The following is a 22654-nucleotide window of genomic DNA, read 5'->3' as shown; positions in this document are numbered from 1 at the left end:
ATAATTTTGTATAACTTCAAAACTTAAAAATCTATATTTCTAAATATTTTATTATTTTACTCTGTATGTATACTAGTATTAATTTGAGAAATACTAAACTCATTTTACGTTCTAAATGTCCTTTTATTGATACTGTAACTTCAGGAAATGATGAAATTCCAAAATATAAATTTCCTTCATCAGTTAAAGATATAGTTTCTTCTTCAACTAATATTCTTTATGTCACTGAAACAGATGACCTCTATGTTTCTGGTCATGTCTTTGATCCTACTTCAAGAGGAAAAGTCTCTCTTTTCTCACAATCAATTATAGATAATGCAAAACCTGATGATATCATTAAAATACCACAAAAAATAGAAGGAGTTCCTAAACCAATTGATAAGGTATCAGTGGGAAGTTATTTTTGTGTTGTGTTAAGTAAAGGAAAGTTATATTCATGGGGTGCATATGAAGGTGGACAATTAGGTATTCAAGAAGTTTTTAATCCATCTAAACCAGAGTCAATTCCACAAATAAATGATATAAAAGATGTTTGTTGTGGAGGGTATCATACATTAGCATTAAATATATGGGGAGAAGTATTTTCATGGGGTAAAAATGAATTTGGACAATTAGGTAGAATAAACACCTCGAAAAAAGAAATTCCATCTCAAATACCAACATTAAGGGGTTGTGTTGTTTCAAGGATATTTTGTGGAGGGTTTTGTAGTGCATGTATTACAGATCAAGGGATGGGATATATTTGGGGGAAACATCTTAAAATGAAAGAACTTAAAAGAATTCCTACACAACTTAATCTTAAAGGGTCATCAACTTCTTTTCCTTTTATTATTTCTATTGAACTAGCATGTAATGATATTTTTATTGTATTACATGATGGTAGATTATATAGATTTATTGATTTTGACCAATTTGAAGAAGTTGATTTATTATCAAGAATTGGTGTTATTCGAGCAGTTGGAGGTATTCATTTTACTTTAGTTGAAACAGATAGTTCAGATGTGTATCAAGTATATCCAAAAGAAGGTAAAACATCGACACTAAGTATTATGTTTAAAAAAAAAGAATTAGGAGAAGATACTCATATAAGAAAAATTTGTTTAAATGGTGGAACAACATTAGTGCTATTTGATAAAAATCCACAATACGATGCAGTAAAGAAAATTGTATTATTTTTAAGAAAATTCCTTAGACAATTAGAAGGTGTTGTCTCTAATTATGCAGATCCATGTGCTTCTTTTATTAAACAATTAGAAAATTCAATGGGAAGATCAACTAGAATGAGTACTCCAAGAAAAAGTTCTAAAAGTTCATTAGGATCAAGACTAGATAGATCTTCAGTTAGTGCAATAGAAAAAGAGGAAGAAATTTATGTTCCATCTACTGATGATGTCCAAAAAATATTTTATGGAATAAAACCATTAGCATATTCATTACCTGCAATATTACATAATTTTGTTAATGTTTTAAATGAATGGTATCCAGGAACTACATTATATGAATCACTAGAAAAATTTTTAGAGCTTAATATTACAAGACAATTTGTTATTATTTCAACTAATCTTGGTGAAAGTTTCAGTACATTACAGATGATTAAAAAAAAGTCAAGTGATGTCCAACAATTTTTAAAGAAACAAGAACAATCCTTTAATCAATTTGAGTTTGATGTAATTTTTGATAAAAGAAATGACCTTCCATCATTATTATTATTACCTATTAAATTTCTTCCTCAATTTTATTCATTAATAAAAGAATATCATAAATGTTTACCACCAACTCATCCTGATTTCATTCATATTAAACAATTATTTAAACAAATGGATAAATTATTATCAAGAATTAATGATTCTTTTCATCTTGATAATATTTTTGATATTGTTAAATGTTTTCCTGATGAAAATGGATCTGTTTCTATTATTTCAGGTACTGAGACAGAGTTAATAAATAGATTATATAATATGAATTTAAATGATCCAGAATATGTTGATATGTTCTTAATGATACATAAAAAATTTACATCATCAGAAGAAGTATTAAAAAGATTTTCAGAAGTTTATAATAACTCAAATACTAGTCAAGAAATTAAGTCATGTATTCTTTCAGTTATTAACCAATGGATTAGACATTATATTGCTGATTTTGAAAAGAAACCAGAATTAATTTGTATGATTAGATCGTTCATTTCAAAAGAAATAAATTCAGATAAAATTGAAGTATTAAATTCAACATTATGTGGAGTTGGAACAGCGCTTGCTTTAAGAATGAGAAATAAAGTATTTTTACCTATTCAAACAAAAATTAAAATACCTTATCAATACTTTTTACCTGGAAATGTTATGCCTTTTGCTCAAACATTAAATTATTTTAATTCATTAATATTTTCAAGAGTTACATATGAAGAATTGATTGTAATGAATTATAATAAACCAGAAAATAAACCATTAGTTCCAAATATTCAAAATATGATTGAACGATTTAATTGGATTGGAGATACCGTTGTTAATTGTTTTAATGAATGTCCTAAAGGAGACAAAATTCAATTTATTCAAGGATTAATATTATTTATGAAAACAATTCAACAATTAAAAGATATTCATTTCTTAGTTGCATTAGCATATACACTTCCTAGACTTGATTTAGACTCTATCAAAAGTAAAAAAATTAGTGAAGAAGATAAAAATTATTTAAATGAAATAGAAGAATTATGTTCGTTTAAACAAAATTATAAATATCTTAGAGCGTATTTAAACCAATTGGAAACACCGTATATCCCTTTTATAGGAATTCTAAGTAAAGATTTAATGCTTATCGACGAAGGTAATCCAGATAAATTAGGTGATGGAACAATTAATTTATATAAATGGAGAAAAGTATATGAATTGATTCAACAAGTATTAAATGCCAAAGGACAAACAACAAAGAGCAGTTGTTATAATGAAGAAATTCAAATATTGGTTCAAAGAATATATTCACTTTAATAAATGACTTGTTAATTATCTCTTTAGTATGTGTTTTAAACACAAATAACAAAAGAATTTATCTAAATAGAATAGAATAATGAAGAACATTCCTTTTTTCAGATCTTTAGAATCTTTGATTCTTTCAATTCATTTTAATAAAAGATGAAATATATCCTTGCTATTGATCAAGGTACTACAAGTACTAGAGTTATTCTATTTGATGAAAAGTGTCAGTCAATTCATACAGAACAAGAAGAATTTGATTCTATTTTTCCACATCCAGGTTGGGTTGAACAAGATCCTGAAGTAATTTATACTAGTGTTGTTAACTTAATGAAAAAATGTCTTGTTAATACTGGCATTAATAAAGAAGACATTGCAGCTATTGGAATAACTAATCAAAGAGAAACTACAGTTATGTGGGATAAAAGAACAGGAAAACCTATTTACAATGCAATAGTATGGCAGTCTAAACAATCAGGAAATGAAACATCTTATCTTATGGAGAAAGGATATGAAGAGATTTTTCAGTCTAAAACTGGACTAGTACTAAATCCTTATTTCAGTGCTAGTAAAATTATGTGGATATTTAATAATGTAGAAGGTGCAAAGGCATTAGCTGAAGAAGGTGTTTTATTGTTTGGAACTATTGACACATGGATTATCTATAATCTAACTGGAGGTCAAAGTCATTCTACTGATATATCAAATGCAGCACGTACTTTATTGTTTAATATTTATGAAAAGAAATGGGATGATGAGTTATTAGCAAAAACAAATATTCCAAAGTCTATTCTCCCAATAGTTAAACAATCCTCTGATGATTTTGGTATTGTTTCTACTATTCAGGAATTTAATGGGATTCATATTACTGGAGTTGCTGGAGATCAACAAGCATCACTTTTTGGACATGGAAGTCCTATAGGAGGATGTAAATCAACATATGGAACTGGGTGTTTCGTTGTAAAAAATATTGGAGATACAATTAAAGAAATACCAAAAGGATTATTAGCAACTGTTGGATGGGAAATTAATGGAAAGATAACATATGCTCTTGAAGGCACAGTTATGACTGCTGGAGCAGCACTAAAATGGATAAGGGATATAGGAATATTAAAAGACTACAATGAAATATCAAAAATTGTTACTTCCAAAAATGGTGGAGTTTATTTTGTACCAGCATTTCAAGGACTTGGGACACCTTATTGGGATGATGATGTTCGTGGCATAATTGTTGGACTAACTAGTGGTACTGGAAAAGGTGAATTAGTTCGAGCTACTCTAGAAAGTATTGCTTTACAATGTGCTCAAGTAATTGAAATTATGGGAAAAATTAATGAAATTAAAGTGGATGGAGGGGTTTCAAGGTCTGATTGTATGCTCCAGTTTCAAGCAGATATATGCAATTGTACTGTTATTAGACTGAAAGAGAAAGAAATTACTGCAATGGGAGCAGCTATGTTAGCTGGGTTATATGTTCATTTATTTAAAGAAGATGAATTAGACTCAATGAGAGTAATTGAACATGTATTTAAACCTCAAATGAGTGAAGAAGAAAGAAAGCAAATATTTTCAGTTTGGAATAAAGCAGTAGAATCAGCACGTTCATTTGTCCATTAGAGAAAATAAAATTGATAATAAATAACTTTATTTAATTTTTTTATAAAATAAGTATTTAATTTGAATATGAAAAAATAAACTAAAAAGTTATTAATCTAAAGATAAATATGAACTATTCCACTTTTTCTATTATACAATTAATTTCAACAGCTGTTGTAATTGGAATAGAAGTCTATGCAATTATTTATTGTTATAATATAATTCATAGTGCAGACTCTATTTATCCAGAAAAATATCCATTAGTGTATTTATACTTCTCAATGATTGGAGCTATCTTTCTTAATATTCCATCTCTTCTTACAGGAATCTTGCAAAGTAAAATTGCTTCTATTTTTGCTATTATTTTTGATATAATAGCAATTGTATTATTATTTATTGTTTATATCATTGGACAAATATTCCAACTAGGAGTTTCTTCAGTAAGTGAACAAGATAAAATAACAGAGATTGAAAAAGAAGCAAATTGTTGTGGATGGAAAACTCTAAAAATTGAAGGATGTCAAGCTAAAGATATAAGCAAAGCAGTGCCTTGTTATAAAATTGTAGGTGAGCCATTTCTTGAGTCAGTTAATTTTGCTATTGAAATAGATGGATTTGCAATGAAAGCAATAGTCTTATTAATTTGTGTAACGCTAGTCTTTATTATTTTCCATCGCAATCAATCAAAAGTCAAACAAGCATAAAGAAATACAATTTATTCTTTAGTTTTAAGTTGTAAGAGGTAAGTTCAATACAAAAAAGAAGAAGAAAAATAAATAAAGAATGAAAGTGTATAAAAGAAAAAGGAATAATAAAAATTTTTAAGAAAGAAGATTTATAGATAAGAAGAAAAGAAAAGAAGAAACAAAATAAGAAAAAAGAGTTTTAAGAATTAGAGAAAAGGAAAAAAAAGAATAACAAAAATGGACTAAAAATTAGAAATAAGAAAATAAATGGAATGTGTGAAACGGTTCAACAATTATATTTACCACACATATCCACAAGTGTATTTTAATACATTAGACCATTGTTATTATCAATTTGTTGAAGTTAAAAAAGAAGAGTTTAATAAAGAAAGAATAGAAATAATAGAAAAATGTAATTCACCATATCTAAGATGTTATATGAATGAAAGTAATAAAGAAATCATTTCAATAAGATTTTCATTAATTAAAGCAAAACAAAGTATTAAAGAATTTTGTGAAGAAACAAAAGTTAATGGAGAAATTATATGTAAAATATTTCTAGAATTAATTGATGCAATAGTGATACTTCATAAAAATGGGAGTTTTCATGGGAATTTAAATGAAGAAACAATATTTATTGATAATAAAGAATATAATATATCAATAGGATCAATAGGATGTTTAAATGGAGAATATAAAAAAGAAGAAATGATGAAAAAAGATTATGAAGATATTGGAATTGTAATGATAAAAATTATAAGTAAAGAATTTGAAAGAAAAAAAGGAGAAGAAATAATAAAAGAAATAAAAGAAAAAAAGAAAGAAAGGATAGAATGGGTTACAAAAAATAGTAATGAATTATTTACTAGTTTTTTTATGACGTATTTAAATGAAAGTTCAGGATCTAAAGAAGTTATTAAAAAGTGGATAAGTTTACAAGAAATAATAAGTAATAAAGAAGAATGGATAGAAGTAATATTAGGAGAATATATTGAATATTATTATAATAAATCATTAAAAGATAAACAAATTGAAGAATATGTTCATATGTTACAACCATTTTTATTAGACAATTTAAGATATAATATCAAAAGTCCAAATCCAACAAGTAATTCACAAATAATATTTATTGATAGTCATTGTAATATAATAAATTTAAATCAATTAATGTTAAGTAGAAATTCATTTGAATTTATAACAACAAGAAATAATACAATTATTAAATATAGTCTTTCAAATAAAGAAGAAAATGAAGCATTTGCAAAATTTATTAAAACACAAACAAGAAATGAAGTTATTAATCAAGAAATTATTTTACCAACCACTCTAAATGATAATTTACAAATTATTCATTTTTCAAAACCATTAATTGAAATTAAATTATATTGCGATAATCCATTTAAACTTCTTTATGTTGCAAATCAACTAAGATCATGTGGACATATTGTTAAATGTCAAAGAGGAACTGATGATCGACTAAGTCAAGACGAACGTTCATGGCATATTTCAATTTTAAATGAACATCAACCAATGGGAAAACAAAATGGAGAAATACATATTAGTGTTAGAACAGTTACAGGTGATTTTATTTATGAATTAAATGATTTTATTAAATCAATTACTATGAAACCATTACAGTTTCATAGTACTACTTCACTGATTTGGGGAGAGTCAATTCGGAAATTATTATGTCATAAAATAAAACCAAAAATAAGAGAGACATCACCTACACAAGCAAGTATTGTCAAAATACCAAAAGAAACAATTTGTGATGAAGTAATAAGAGTTAAATCATGTCAAATTTTGAATTAATGTTTTTAAGAGAATTGTTTATATTATTCTTTTTGGTTTAATTAAATTAATATTAACATTAATTAATAATACATAAAGTTTATAACAAAAAAAAAAAAAGAAAAACTCAAAAAACAAAAATAAAAACAAAAATACAAGGAAATGGTATTTATTAAACGAATAAGTCTTAAAGGATTTAAAAGCTATCAAGAACAACTTAATTTTGATGAATTTGATCCACATTATAATGTTGTTATTGGAAGAAATGGATCAGGAAAGTCAAATTTTTATGATGCAATCCAATTTGTATTATGTGATGAAAAATTTGGAAATTTAAGAGCAGGTGATAGACAATTTTTATTGTATGTTTGTTGTTAAAAGATTAAGAAAGGAAAAATTAACAAATAAAGAAAACTTATAATAATAGGAAGGAAATGGAGAAAGTGTAGTTAGTGCATTTGTAGAAGTAGTATTTGATAATAGGGATAGAAGATTTATGATTGAAAGAGATGAGGTATCAGTTAAAAGATGTATTGGACTACAAAAAGATGAATATTTCTTAAATGATAAAAGATCAAAGAAAGAAGAAGTAATGAATTTATTAGAAAGTGCAGGTTTTAGTAGAAGTAATCCATATTATATTGTTCAACAAAATCGAGTAAATTCACTTGCTATGATGAAAGATAGTGAAAGACTTGATTTACTTCGAGAGATTGCAGGAACACGAGTATATGATGAACGTAGAGAAGAAAGTTTTAAAATGTTAAAAGAAAATAGAAATAAGATAGAACAGATTGAAGAAGTTATGAATTATATTAAAGAACGATTAACAGAACTTCAAGAAGAACAAGAGGAATTAAATAGATATGAAGAATTAGATAAGAAAAGAAGAGGAATTGAATATTCAATTACACAAACGAAAATAGAAGAAATTGAGAAAGAATTAGAAGCAAATACAAAAGAAAGAAGAGAAGAAAGTCATATAATGGAAGAAGATAAAGAAGAAGAAATTAAAGAAGTTAAAAGAAGAAGAAGAATACTTAAAGAAGAAGTAAATACATTAGAACAAAAGAGAGTCATTGTAAGTAATCAAGCACAAGAAGCAGAACGATTAAAGGTAGAAGGAGAAATTAGACAAGAAGGAAGACAAGAAATAAAAGAAATGAAAGAAGAAATGGAAAAAGCTAAAAACCGAAGTGAAGAAATTAAAGAAGAAATTAATAAAATGAATCAAGAAGAAAAAGAAATTAATGATAAATTATTAGAAAGAAGAAGACAAGAAGCAGAAGCACAAGCAAGTGTTGATGAATTTTATAATAAAATAGGAAGAAAAGCAAAATACTCAAGTGATGAAGAATATAAAGAAGCTATTGAAGAAGAAATTAAAGAAGTAGAAATGTTTGTTGAAAAGAAAGAAAAAGAAAAAAAAGAGTTACAAAAAGAAGTTGAAGAAATGAAGAAAATAAATGGAAGTCAAATAAATACACAAGAAATTCATGAAGTTTTCATTGGTAAAATAAAAATGGAGGAGTTAAGAAAGAGGAAAGAAGAAGTTGGGATTAAGAAAAGAACAAATGATACAAAAATGATTAATTTTGAAAATACAAGACAAAGATTAATGAAAGAAGTAATTAAATTATATAAAAGAGCTGAAGGAACACGAATAAAAAAACAACTTACAATAGCGGAATATTTAAAAAGATATGTTGAAGAAAAAGGAATAAATAGACCAAAAATCAAATATTATGGAACAGTTGTAGAAAATATTGAAAGTGAAGAAAGGTTATATACAGCACTTGAAGCATGTTCTGGAAATGGATTATTATATTGTATTGTTGAAGATGATGAAACAGCTACAAAACTTATAGAAGTACTTGAAGAAAAGAAAATAGGAAGAATGAGTTTTATTCCATTAAATCAAATTAAAGGAAAAGAACAAGAAGGAGAAGAAACAGAAAAAGTGAAAAGTTTAATTAAAAATATTAAATATAAGGAAGAGGTAAGAAAAGCAATTGAGTTTGTTTTTGGAAATACTATGATTTGTAAGAAAGGAGAAGATGCAATAAAATATCAAAAAGAATATCAAGTAAAATGTGTTAGTTTTGATGGGGATGTTTTTAATGGAAAGGGTATTGTTACAGGAGGGTATAGAGGAGAAGGAATAATAGAAATAATTAGGAGTATTGAAGAAACAAAAGAAAGGATAAAAGAAGTAGAAAAAGATATTGCACGTAGTGAAGCAGAGAAAAAAAGGATTGAAGAAGAACAAAAAGAAATTATGAAAGAAATGGAAGAAATAAGTAGTAAAATAGCAGAGGAAGAAGTTAAATATGAAAAAGAAAGGATGGAACGAATGATTAAAATCAAAAAGAGTGAAAGAATAAGAGAAAGTATTAAGAACAAAGAAAAAAGGATAGAAGAAAATGAAAAAATAATTTTTAGAAATACACAAAAATTGTTAATACTTCAGAATGAGAAAGATAATAAAAACATAATTGATAGAAGTGAAATTGAAAAAGCTAAAAAGAAATTAGAAGAAATACAAAATAAAGTTAGAGAATTAGAAAAGAAAAGAGTTGAAATAGAAAATAGAAGACAAGTTTTAAGAAATGAATATCAATTTGGAATTATAAGTAGAATTAATGAAATAGAAAGAAAAATGAGAGAAGTAGAAAGTGGAGGGGATGAAAGTGATATTGAAAAATATAAAGAAGTATTAAGCAAAAGTATGGAAGAATTACAAAGAATTAATGAGGAAATAGAAAAGAAAATTCAAGAAGAAAGAACATTAGAAGAACAACAAGAAGGTATTGAAAAAGAAAAAGAAAAGAAAGAAAAAATACAAAATGAACGAGAGAAAAAAATGGCAAGATTATTTGAAAAAATGACAGTACTTGAATCAAAAAGAAAAGAACTTATTAAAAGAAGAGAAGAGATAGGAAAAAATTATGAAGAAATTAAAGGAAATAAAGGAGAGTTAGAAGATATGCTTGAAGAAACAATGAAAGAAATTAAAAAATATAGACATGTTAATAAAAAAGCAAAAGATCAATATAAAGGATTTATTGAACAACAAGAAGGATTAATTGATAGAAAAAAAGAAATACTTGATACTCAAGAAACTATTTATTCATTAATAGAAAGTTTAGATGAGAAAAAAGAAGAAGCTATTGAACGTACATTTAAAGGTGTTTCTAAAGGATTTACTGAAATATTTAATAAACTTGTTCCTCAAGGAAAAGGAACTCTTGTAATGTTAAAGAAACCTTATGAACAAAATCAACTTACTCAAACCCCATCAACACAAACACAATCTGAAAATAAATTTCCTATTACTTCACAGCCAAAAAAAATTAGAACAGAAACATATAGTGGTATTTCATTAAGAGTTATTTTTCCTGCTTTTGGTGGTGATGCTAAGACAATTCAACAACTCTCTGGTGGTCAAAAAACGGTTGTTGCACTTTCATTAATATTTGCTATTCAACGATGTGATCCAGCACCATTTTATTTATTTGATGAAATTGACTCAAATTTAGACACTGTCTATAGAGAAGCTGTTTCTTCATTAATCCAAGAACAGTCAAAAGAAGCACAATACATTGTTACTACATTTAGACCAGAGTTAATTCTTCCAGCTAATAAATGGTATGAAATCAAACACCAAAATAAAGTGTCTACAATTCTTCCAATAACTAAAGATGAAGCACTAAAAGTTATTAAAGAAGAAGGTGAGAATCAAGTAAGTAATGGTTATACTCCTTTCCAAACTCCAATGCAAACACCTCAACGTATAGACTCATCAGAGCAACTTACTCCAAATATTTAATTTACTTCTTTTGTTAGACTAGATAATTTTGATGTTATTATTTATTTTGGTTCTATTTTTAATATCAACCAGAATATCATTTTTAATTACTTAGATTCATTTAAATAACCTATCTTCTTATTTTCAATTACATAAGAACTTCATTTTAATAATGATTTGGTTCTAGAAAACAACAATTAAGTATAAATTGGTTTATGTATTATGAAATAACACAAATAAATAAAGAGTTTTTTCTTCAATTTTAGTTATTAAATAATATCTAAATTATAGTAGTATAAACAAAGAATGTATTCCATTAATTATTAAGTTAGTGTTATTGTAATTTGTGAGTTATATTTTTATTATGTGTAGTTTTACATCATTAATCTTGGTTATGGTGTTTTTTTCTGATTAATTTAATTAACTCTGGCTTAGACTTTATTTTGTTCATGCTTTACAATTGTTGTTGTGTTTTTCATAAAAAAAAAATACAAGTTAATAATTATTTTCATCAATCCTCATGGTAAATTTTATTTTATACACTTGGTTTGTTATTCAAAGTATGTTTGATGATTTTATTATTCTTTTCTTTTTACCAATCTGTTTCCATCATAATGCGTACTAGTTTAGATAAGCACAACTCAACAATCTTTATTTTTGTTGCTCAATAGTATATACCGTTTCTATACCAATACCAGCCATATTAATGATTGTTAATAGAATAAAAAATTATTTTACACTTCATTCATTCAGTAATATATATGACTAATATTCATATTGTAAATCAATGGTGTTTCTATTTAAAACATAAAAAATTTATACTTTTCAGAATTATTGAAGTGTTTGTCCCAATTGGTAACGAAAAAAAGCAAATAATATAAAGAGAATATTATAAAGAAAGAATAAAAGTAGAAATTAGAGAATATAAAAAGAAAGAAGATAAAAGTAATAAAAGAAAAAAGAAATTAAAAGAAGAAATGAAAAATGAAATAAAAAGTGTATTTTTATTGTAAAAAATAGAAATATTCAATAAAAGTGTCTAATATAATGATGCAAAATAATTGGTATTGTTTTATTAATGAAAAATATTTTATTATTTTTTATGTTTTTATTTATATGTATAACTTCATCATGATGTTTATTATATAATAAATCATATGTGTTATGTTATTATTATAACATCTAATATGTAATAAAATATAAATGAAAATGATATAGAATATAGAAACAAAATAATAATAATAAATGATAAATAAAACGAGAAATGATAATCAATGATATAATAATAAAATCAAAGTATAAAATATAAAATTAATATTAATATAAATCAAAAGAGAATAAATATAAAATGAAAATAGATATAAATGATAATAATATAAAATATGAATAAACAAATAAACAAATAAATCTAAATAGAAAATGAATAAATAAGAAAATCTAAAGAATATAAACATAAACATAAAATAAGAAGAATATAATAATATATAGATAATAAGAAGAATACAATGATATAAATAATATAAACAGAGAAATAAATATATAAAAATACTATAGATAAATAACATATAAATAAAAGAATAAAAAGAATAATAAAAATAATTAAATATGATTCATCAAATAATCTACTTCATTAATATTTCATACAAAATGAATACAATTGATAATAAAATATAAACATAAATATTTATATATTCTGTATTTATCATATTTTTTTATTTTTTTATTTTTATTTGTTAGGAGCAAAATATAATAAATGGAAAAATCTATGGATGCAAATTTTTTTGCATCTTTTTTCTTTTTTGTAAATTATTTAGATGCATTTTTCTTTGCTTATTTTCGTACCCACAAGAAAGTACAACACTAATTATTAAAAGAAATATGAAATAAAACCAAATAGAAACAAATTCTATGAGAAAAAGAAAAGGAAAAACTATAATAAAACAATTTTATGAATGTTAATAAATAAACTAAGAATAAATGGGGTTTATTAACAATGAATTGTGTTTCTTTTAGTCCATCACTAAGACGATTATTAATGTAAGCTAAATAATAACATTATCAAATAACACAGTAAATAAAAGCACTAGTAAGATTCGTGCTGCATTATTATATTGACTGGTTTGTATCAGTCAAATAAAAATAAAAGTAAATTTTGAATTGAAAAATGTAGATAGCAAATCAAGAAACAAAATTATTTAATTCTTTTCAACTTGATACTATTGTTAAAGAATAAATTGAATTATAATAATATTTAAAAAAAAACTATAACTTAGTTTAATTATTATAATACAATAGAAATAGAATTTAATTAAATAAATTACTTCAAATAATTTAATTAACAAAAAAAAAGAATAGATTTTGAATTTTAATATTCTTCTTTCCTGAAATTTTCTAATAATTAATAAATTGATAAAAAATATAATAAAATTAATATGAAAAATAAATAATTAGTTTTTGAGAACTTTAAAAGAAGATAATTCAATTAAAAGCAATGAGTTTAATGAAAAAAAGAATAAAAGAAACAATGGCTAAACCATTAATTGGTACATCATTACAAGATATGGTAAAAGGACTTAGATCAAATGCAGGAAATGAACAAGCATTTATTAATCAAACGATTGCAGATATTAAGAAAGACATAGTAACATCAGATATGAAGAGGAAAGCTATTTGTATTCAAAAATTAACATATCTTGAAATGCTTGGACAAGAAACAAATTGGTCAGGATTTCATATCATTGAACTTTCTGCTAAACAATCTTTTTGGATGAAACGAGTTGCTTATCTTGCTGCACAAATTTGTTTACATGAAAGTGATGATGTTTTAATGTTAATTACTAATCAATTAAAGAAAGATCTTCAAGGAACAGCATATGAAAGTTGTAATGCATGTGCATGTTTTTCTGCTATTGTTAATGAATCACTTGCTCGTGATCTTGCAGCTGAATTAGTAAAACTTCTTACATCAGGAAAAGATTTTTTAAGAAGAAGAGCATGTTTAATGATGTATCCAATGTGTAAAGAATATCCAGATGCTTTAAGACCATCATTTGCTAAAATGAAAGAAAAATTAAAAGATAGTGATCCTACAGTTGTTGCAGCAGCATGTGTTTCATTTGTTGAATTAGTTAAACATGAACCAAAACAATATATTTCACTTGCACCAATATTATATGAAATTATTAAAGAACCAATAAATCAAAATAATGATTTACTTATGACAAAGGCTATTAAAATACTTGGAATGCTTGCATCAGTTGAATTAAGATTAGCTAAAATTCTTGTAGAACCATTTAACTCATTATTACAAAGTAATATTACAAGTCCTATTTTATTTGAATTAATTAATGCATGTATTATTGGATTAAATAAACATATTCCCACAATGAAAACATGTCTTGGAAAAATTAATATGATGATTCAAGACAATGAAGGAAATATAAGATATTGTGGATTAAAACTTCTTGGATTAATGATGACTAAACATCCTAAAGCAGTAATTGAAAGTAGAGATACAGTATTAGCATGTTTATCAGATCCAGATGATTCATTAAGAAGAACAGCACTTGAATTATTAATTGGAATGGTAACAAAAAAGAATATTTGTGAGACAGTAGATAAATTATTAGTAATTGTAGAAAAATCAGAAAATTCATATTATAGAGATGAATTATTCTTAAAAATTATTGAAATTATTAAGAAAGATAATTATGATAATGTTACTGACTTTGAATGGTATTTAAAACTTTTAAGTAGATTATCAACTCAACAATTAGAACAATCTGTATTTAATGTTGTTTCTAAAGAAATATCAAATATTATGGTAAGAGTACCAGACATTAGATTGTTTGGTATAACACTTTTAAAAACTATTATTACTTCTCATAATTTCCTTCAAATGGCAAGTGGTTCAAATTTACTTGTTGAATGTGCTTGGTGTGTTGGTGAATATATTTATTATTTAACTAGTGAAGAAACGTTACAAATGTTAAGACATTTAATTAATGTTAAACATACCTCATTAAATCCAGACGTTCAAGCTTCATTCCTTGAAGCAGCATTTAAAACATTTATAGAAGTTGTTGATCCAAGAGACCCTGCTGATATAGAAGAAGCAGATGATGACGATGAGGTTATTTCAATCCCTAAAACAAAATTGTCCGACGATGATTTAACTAATCTTCTTGCTGAAATTGATTCAACATTAACTCCATTTGCTCAAAGCACTCATCTTGAAGTTCAAGAAAGAGCTTGTTTCATGTTGGCTATTGTAAGACAATTTGAAAGTTTAAGAGAACAAGGAATTGATGTTATTGATGAATTAAGATATTTAAATGATGAAATTCTTCTCCCAGTTAATCCAAAAGCACAAAGTTTAATTGAAGTACCAGAAGATCTTCATTTAGATGATGTTATCAATCCTGAATTTGAAGAAGCTGGTAAAGAAGATACTCCAGATGCATATTTATTTGATGAATTATCTGGAGATAAAAATGTTAAAGTTACAAAATCAAAGTCAGAAAGAAAAGGAAATGCCTTTTATATTGATGATGATTATGATGATGACTTATTTGAGAAGGATGATGATGAACCAAAAGAAACTGTTAAAGTTGAAATGAAACCTGTTGAAATGGATACTTTTTCAAATGGAGCAGAAGGATTAACAGCAGAAGAAGAATTAAGAAAAGCATTTACTTTAAGTAAGAAAAAAGGAACAAAGAAAGGTTCTTCTAAAGGAAAGAAAGGCAAAGTAACAGGTGAAGTTATGCCAGAAGTTATTAACAAAAAAGAAAAAATTGAAGAAAAAGATAAAGAAAAAGATAAACTTGCTCAAATTGATCTTGCTGCTCCTGTTAGTGAAAAAGAATTATTAGCATTACCAAAACATAGATCTCAAAAAACTACAGTTGTTGAAGTTGCACAACAAAATCTTCCAAGAATGGAAGGTGGTAAAGACTTATGTAAAAACAAAGCATTTGGTGTAAAATATTTACTTAAAACTAATAAGAAACATCCAACTAAAGTTATGATTCAATTAGAAATTGAAAATTTCTGTGAATTTAAAGCATCTGTTGCTGTTCTTATTAATCAATCAACACTATATACTATTGACTCTATTAGTAGAACTACTCCTATTCCTACTGGAGGTTATATCTTTGTCACTATCATCGCTGACTTAAAAAAGATTAATTCAGTTGTTTTGAAAGGTGCTATTAAATGTGCTGCTGCTCAAACAACATCAAATATTGCAATTAAAATTCCAGCATCTACATTCATTATTGGTACTGAACTTTCTAAACCTGAACTTGCTCAAATTATTAAAACAAAGAAAATGATTTCTATGGCTTATTCTGTCTCTGAAGATACAAAGTTTGATGTTGTAGGATTATTTGAAAGTCTTCAACTCCTTGCAGTTAAAGGCTCAGCTAATAAGATTTGGTATGGCATAACTCTTAAAGGAGATGACATCGCTATTTTACTTACAAACAAACAAGGTAAAATCGGTTTTGACGTTAAAACTACTGACAAAATTTGTGGAGATGCTATTTTGAAACAAATCAAAGAAACACTCGGACAACAGTAATTAACTGATTTTTGTTTCGTTATATAAAACATAATAACTCTTAGTTATTATAAGAGAAGAGAGAAAAATCAAATCATTAAGATTTTTCAAAAATAAAAGAAATAATAAAATAATAAGAAAAAGGAACTATAAGTATGAGAAGATAAGGAGGAAGAAATTGAAAAAGAACAGAATCAAAGAAGAAATATCAAATGAATAAGAATTTTGAACATCTAAAAACTGAAAAATACAGATAAGAAATGGTTAAACTTTTCTTAGTGTTTTCATTGTTTTTATTTAGTTATGCCCTTTATGATACATGTCAAACAGCTCATGAAATTTCTTTAGCTGATTTAGATGAAAATAAAGTTGCTTCATTTGATGGGGACACTACAAAACAAACAAACTTTTGTTGGGTTTGTAATCCCAGATTTGGATGTGGAGTTGATGAAAACTTATTCCCAAGATCTGCATTCTATAAGTTTACTTTAAAACAAAATATGCCAATTGAAATTAGTACTTGTAATACTTACACTAATTATAATACGAGAATTGCTGTTCTTACTACATGTGAGGCAAATAGAGCTCATACTTGTGCATCATCTAATGACGATGATGGAGAAATAAGTGTTTGTGCAGGAGGAAAGTCACAACTTGTATTTAATGCTGTAGCTGGAACCACTTATTACATTGTTGTTTCTGGAACAACTGCTTCAGATGTTGGAGTGTTTAGAGTAACTGTTAAAAAATTTGAAAATCCATATGAACCAACTTGTGCTGATGCTAAAACAGTTTCATTCCCAGGTACAATTAATGGATATATCGACAAAAGTATGCCAGTTACTATTCCAGGTCAAGTTGGAACACATTCATTTTATGGTACTTGGTTTAAATATGTATCTACTTCTAGCCAATCTGTTTTTATCGATACATGTGGAGAATATACTGCTGATTTTGATCCAGAGTTGTATGTTTTTGAAGGAACAGATCAAACATGTAGTGATGTTAGTAGTGTAGGATATGATGATAATACATGTGGAGGGTCTAATCCAAGAATTAATATTAACTTTATTAAAGGTAAAGTATATTATATTCTTTTAAGTATGAAAGACGGTGAAAAGGGACAATATCGATTAAATTTAAGAACTGGTGTTGCTGAAAATAATAGATGTACTGGAGCCATTGGAATTACTTCTCTTCCATTTAAAATTACTATACCAATGTTAAATTTTGTTCCAGAAGAACAAATGTGTAATAATAATAAATATGTTGGAATGTGGTACACTATTGTAGGAGATGGAGGAAGATATATTATTGATACTTGTGATAGTAATCCAAATGGAATTGGATCAGGGTATGCTACAGGTATTGAAATATATCCATATTGTTCTACTGGTTCTATGGGAGAATGTCTTGCTGAACAATATTATAATTGTGGAGATGATTCATTTATTGAAATGGAATTAGAGGAAGGAGTTCTTTATTATATTAGAGCAACATGTGCTATTTCAGATTGTGCTATTACATTAAAAGTTGATAAAACTGATGCATCGAATAACAACGCTTGTATTAAACCAAAGATTGTTTCATTATTTAAGGATGGAGATTCTTATGAAGACCTTAGTGTTAATGCAAGTAGCTTAGAACTTTCTCCAAGTGGATGTGATTCAGGAACACATTATACTCGTGGTGGATGGTATGCATTCCTTTCTGTAACAGAAAAAGTTCAACATATTGATGTTATTGTAACACCTAAATTACCAAATGATTATTATCCATACATAGAACTTCATAGTGATTGTAGTATGTATTATTGTGATGACACTTCATCAAATATGATATTCTCATTCCAATTTGCTCATAAACTTAGTCATAATTATAAGATTTTATTTGCTACTGTTAAGGCTAACAAAAAAAATATTGATCCTTATGGTTCATTTGATTTCTGGGCAACAATGAAGGGTTATATTGATGGTGATTCATATTCTAATCCATACAAAATTACAACGGTTCCATTTACACATGTAGGATATATTGATACTGTTGCACCATTTGTCTCTGCATGTTATTTGAAAAATCATAATAAAAAAGTTACTGTTAATGGTGCATGGTATACTTATTTACAAGCACCAAATAAAACTGTTATTATTAATACTTGTGGTCCAGAAACACATATTGATACAGCTCTTGAAGTACTTAAACCAGGAAAAACATTTGAAGAAAGAGAGTGTGTATTTGGAAATAAAGATGATGACTCACCTCAATGTGGAGAACAAGCTAGACTTAGTGTTTATGGTTTTGAAGAAACAACTCTTCTTTATACCGCTGTTATTAGTGATCCTGAAACAAGTAACAATTATGGTACTTATAGAGTTTCATTCTATTACGATGAACCACCAATAAATAGTAAATGTTCAGAACCTGTTTTTATTAATAATTTCCCATATGACCATTACACTTATATAACTAAGGCTGCACAAACAGTTATTACTTGTAATTCTACTTCTAAAAGTTCTTTGGGAACATGGTATCGTGTTATTGCTCCACATGATGGTACTTTCTATCTTTTAGCAGATGACCTTTCTGAAGTAACAACAACTATTGCTCTATTTTCATCACCATCATGTATTGTATCAGAAGGTATTAATAGACCAACTGAATGTATTGACATATTTGATCATAACAATTCTCCATATGGTCATAGAGGAAGTCACACAAAATTAGTAATGGAAAAAGGAGATGAAATTCTTGTTTTTGTTGGTGCTGATTCAACCGCAGAAGGTATTGTTCATTTCAAAATGACCTTTGTTGAAAAAGAAACACCAATTTTCATTCCAAGTGCTTTCTTCTTGAGTAAATTATTCTGGGTTATTCTTGGATATTTCATTATTGCACTTGCTATTCTCACTGGAGTTCTCTTTGGAATTCTTTATTGGTTCAATAACAGACATAAAATTGACTATGGTAAGTTATAATTCTAGGTGCTCATAAAAATATTTTTTTTATGGTTTTTTTAATTTCTGTTACCTTTTAAAAATTCTTATTAAATATAAAACTAAAATAATTGTATAAATTTTATTCAAGTGGGTCTGCGGAATTACTTCTTTTTATCGGTTGTATTGCTACTAATGTATTTGTAGAATTGGGTAATAGGGTTGGTTTTCTTTTTCTGAAGGCTCCCCTAAGAGTTCGAGGATCAACTTTTAATGTTATATCTTCAAATATCTCATCTGACACCCCTGCATCAAATACGTTGGAATATTCACCAAAAATATCAGTAAAATTTTCCGTATAAGGCGATGATTTGCCAAAGAATGTTGATTGATTTTCAATTATTAATGCTAATGCATTATTTAAAGTTGGGGTAATTGCTGCTATTGAGGCACATGTCATATCATTCTTTCTCATTAGTCCAGGTGCTAAACAAACAGCAATTGATTGAGCAGTCATTTTTGAATCTTTTGAATGAATAACTTCGTTGCATAAAAAAACTAATTTCTTTAAAAATGCTTTGTTAGAGGGGGGAAGTTTGTTTATCATACCATGTATTGATGCAATAAGACTCATTTTATTTTGGGAGTCCATACATGAAACTAATGGCTGAAGAAATTCTTCAGGCCAAATAGGGGATTTAAGGTTTCGAATAAACTTTTTTAATAATGAAGACAAAGTTGTATTATCTAAATTTTTATAGTCTAAAGATCGAATTGATTCATAGTATTTATTGATTTGTTCTGTGTCAGAAGATAATCGGAATAGTGTGCTTTTATCATTTTTTGAATAATACAATTCAGTCATAATTCGGTTTATACCAACAGGAACATGTTCTGTTGGATGATATTCGTCTTCGATAATTTCCTCTAAGTTTTTACAGGTGTAGATTTGATTTAATTCGCAATCCTCTTTGAATTCTTTGATCAACTGAATGTTAATTTAAGTAAATATAAATTATCAAAAAATAAGTACAAACTCTGGTTGCCGTATACTCAAATTCGGATGTATTTTCTAATGAAGGAAAAAGTTGTTCTACTCTGCTACAGAATGAAGTTAAAGCAGAGTAATGGCAGATATTTATTTTTTTATCATCTTGAATCTTTTTTATTTCTTCATTGTTTGAAAAGGAAAGGTCATCGACTAATAAATTAGAGTTGAGTTCTTTTGATAACTTTTCATACCAAGAAGACTATGACATGAGTTATTTTTTTTGCTACCTCAACACAACTACACATTCAACAGTTAACAAACAATAGTTTTTAATTTATCTGCTACCAAACTTTGATATGATCCAGATGAATTAATTAGTTGAAACATCGAATTTTTGTGAATTCCAACGGGGGTTGTATTACTTATAGAATGTAAATGAGATTGAATTTGAAGTATTGAGTCAATAACTTTTGGAAGATTTTTTGTAATTTCTTCACACCTCAATTGAAGAAGTTCGAATAATTGCATTTGGTCGGTGATATGCTTTTTCTTATCTTTTCGGTATTTTCGTTTTGTATTTATCATTTACAACCTCAAATAAATTTTTTTCAGTTTTCCTTTTTATTTATTCACTAAATTTCGTTTGAGAGTCTCTTCATTAGAAATAGAACTTGTAATTATTTCAAGAGCAAAACAAAACTAAGAACTTCAATCTTGAGATTGTGAAAAGGAAAGTGAATATCGAAGTATTTAAAGAAGGTTTTGTTCAGAAAATTTATTGAGAAAGTATGACTACTAAACAAGAAAGAAAGGAGATAAACCATATCAAGGAAATTGACTATTTGGACAAGAAGCTAGAGTATAAGAATATGAAGAATGAAATTAAATTCCTTCATAAGAAGAAAAATATTGTTGATAAGGATGACTCATTAGCTGAAAGACGTGATGCTCTCAATGATGAACTTCACCAACGTGAAAATGAACTCTCTCAATTGAAAACTGAGTACAAACAAAGAAAGTCTGAAAGGGCTTCACTTGTCCATCGTTTGGTTTAGTATGACATTTTTCTAATTCAGTTATTTTTATTATTCCCTGAATACAAATTATTCTTTTAAATATCATTGAACTTCAAATTTATTAATTTATCAACCAAAATGTTATTCTTATTATAATTCAATTCAATAAATATTTTTGTTTAAATGACTTATTTTTGGTTGAACTATAATATTATATGTTGATTAAGCAGAAACATATTATGACGTCTCCAAAGCATATGATAGTATTAACAATCAATGGATTAAACAATGCTTAATATATTTTAATATCCCACTTGTAGTAATTAATAGTATATTATATATATTAAATAATACATATCTTAATTTATATTATAATCAAGAAAGTGTAGGTATTATTAATGTAGAAAGATGAATAATACAAGGTGACAGCCTATCTCCACTCTTATTTGTATTATCTATTGATGTATTATCTAAACAATTAGATAAACAAATAAACAAATTAAATATTAAAATGAATTGAGAAGAAAAACAAGTCTAGTTAAACCACATATTGTATATTGACGATTTAAAGATAATGACTAATAGTCTCGATGAAATGGAAAAAGCACACAAATTAACTAAAGAAATATTTAATGCAATAGGATATTAAAAATTAATGTAGAAAAGAGTGGGATAATGACTAATATTAATAGTCAAATAAATGGTGAATTAGCTGAATTACCAAGAGTAACTAATGATAATCCTTATAAATACCTTGGTATTGAAATAGGAGATAAAGTAAATATTAATAAATATTGTACAAAAATATTAAATGATGTATCTTCTATTTTATCATCATTAAACACTATGAAATATAGCAGCATCAATACAATAAGAAAGATTAATAGTGATATAATCTCAAAATTAAGATATGGATTTTGTATTGTCACATGGAAACTATGAGAGTTAGAGAAGATAGATAAACAAATAAGAAATTCATTAATACAACTCCAATTATATAGTAGAAATATCCCAAAAAGTAGATTATATGTTAAAATAAATGAATTGGGATTAGGATTAATGTCAGCAAGAGATGAATGTGGTAAAGAATTATTAAGAATATATTTAAAATAAAAATATCAAATACAGGAATAGGAGAAATGATAGAAATAATAAAAGAAAATCCAAATGGAATAAATAAAAGAATGAAGAAAGCATTTGGTAAGAAGATTAGTTTTAATGAATTAATGAATATAATAGAATCAAATGAAAGAAAGCACAATGTAAAGGAAGTATTTGAATGGGTAAATAATGAATTAAATGATAGA

The 22654-nt window shown here is 26.2% G+C and overlaps 8 protein-coding genes across 8 annotated transcripts, besides 1 other annotated feature; 7 read left to right on the top strand and 1 right to left on the bottom strand.

The window, feature by feature from the left end:
• Positions 1-65: 65 nt before the first annotated feature.
• EHI_164860 (Ras guanine nucleotide exchange factor, putative) lies at positions 66-2978 on the top strand (the record flags this gene model as incomplete). Its single annotated transcript, XM_650120.1, has 1 exon — positions 66-2978. One exon carries the CDS (start codon positions 66-68, stop codon positions 2976-2978), a length of 2913 nt encoding a protein of 970 aa, XP_655212.1.
• Positions 2979-3122: 144 nt separating this feature from the next.
• EHI_164850 (glycerol kinase, putative) lies at positions 3123-4580 on the top strand (the record flags this gene model as incomplete). Its single annotated transcript, XM_650121.1, has 1 exon — positions 3123-4580. The coding sequence occupies one exon, from the start codon at positions 3123-3125 to the stop codon at positions 4578-4580; it is 1458 nt and encodes a 485-aa protein (XP_655213.1).
• A 107-nt stretch (positions 4581-4687) lies between these two features.
• On the top strand, positions 4688-5263 carry EHI_164840 (uncharacterized protein; the record flags this gene model as incomplete). Its single annotated transcript, XM_650122.1, has 1 exon — positions 4688-5263. One exon carries the CDS (start codon positions 4688-4690, stop codon positions 5261-5263), a length of 576 nt encoding a protein of 191 aa, XP_655214.1.
• A 249-nt stretch (positions 5264-5512) lies between these two features.
• EHI_164830 (uncharacterized protein) lies at positions 5513-7057 on the top strand (the record flags this gene model as incomplete). Its single annotated transcript, XM_650123.1, has 1 exon — positions 5513-7057. One exon carries the CDS (start codon positions 5513-5515, stop codon positions 7055-7057), a length of 1545 nt encoding a protein of 514 aa, XP_655215.1.
• Positions 7058-7198: 141 nt separating this feature from the next.
• On the top strand, positions 7199-10865 carry EHI_164820 (uncharacterized protein; the record flags this gene model as incomplete). The annotated part of the gene is made up of 2 exons (XM_650124.2): positions 7199-7402; positions 7464-10865. The coding sequence occupies 2 exons, from the start codon at positions 7199-7201 to the stop codon at positions 10863-10865; spliced, it is 3606 nt and encodes a 1201-aa protein (XP_655216.2).
• A 2470-nt stretch (positions 10866-13335) lies between these two features.
• EHI_164810 (Adapter-related protein complex 3 (AP-3) subunit, putative) lies at positions 13336-16428 on the top strand (the record flags this gene model as incomplete). Its single annotated transcript, XM_650125.2, has 1 exon — positions 13336-16428. One exon carries the CDS (start codon positions 13336-13338, stop codon positions 16426-16428), a length of 3093 nt encoding a protein of 1030 aa, XP_655217.2.
• Positions 16429-16667: 239 nt separating this feature from the next.
• On the top strand, positions 16668-19382 carry EHI_164800 (uncharacterized protein; the record flags this gene model as incomplete). Its single annotated transcript, XM_650126.1, has 1 exon — positions 16668-19382. One exon carries the CDS (start codon positions 16668-16670, stop codon positions 19380-19382), a length of 2715 nt encoding a protein of 904 aa, XP_655218.1.
• A 100-nt stretch (positions 19383-19482) lies between these two features.
• EHI_164790 (RhoGAP domain containing protein) lies at positions 19483-20916 on the bottom strand (the record flags this gene model as incomplete). Its single annotated transcript, XM_650127.1, has 3 exons — positions 19483-20328; positions 20378-20590; positions 20653-20916. The coding sequence occupies 3 exons, from the start codon at positions 20914-20916 to the stop codon at positions 19483-19485; spliced, it is 1323 nt and encodes a 440-aa protein (XP_655219.1).
• A 657-nt stretch (positions 20917-21573) lies between these two features.
• Positions 21574-22654: part of a repeat region that runs on past the window's edge.

The sequence above is a fragment of the Entamoeba histolytica genome, genomic scaffold (assembly GCF_000208925.1).
Source record: "Entamoeba histolytica HM-1:IMSS scf_1104750518779 genomic scaffold, whole genome shotgun sequence".
Classification (NCBI taxonomy): Eukaryota; Evosea; order Mastigamoebida; family Endamoebidae; genus Entamoeba; species Entamoeba histolytica.
The sequence above is the reverse complement of the archived record's forward strand: the minus strand, read 5'-3'. Positions and strand labels throughout refer to the sequence as shown.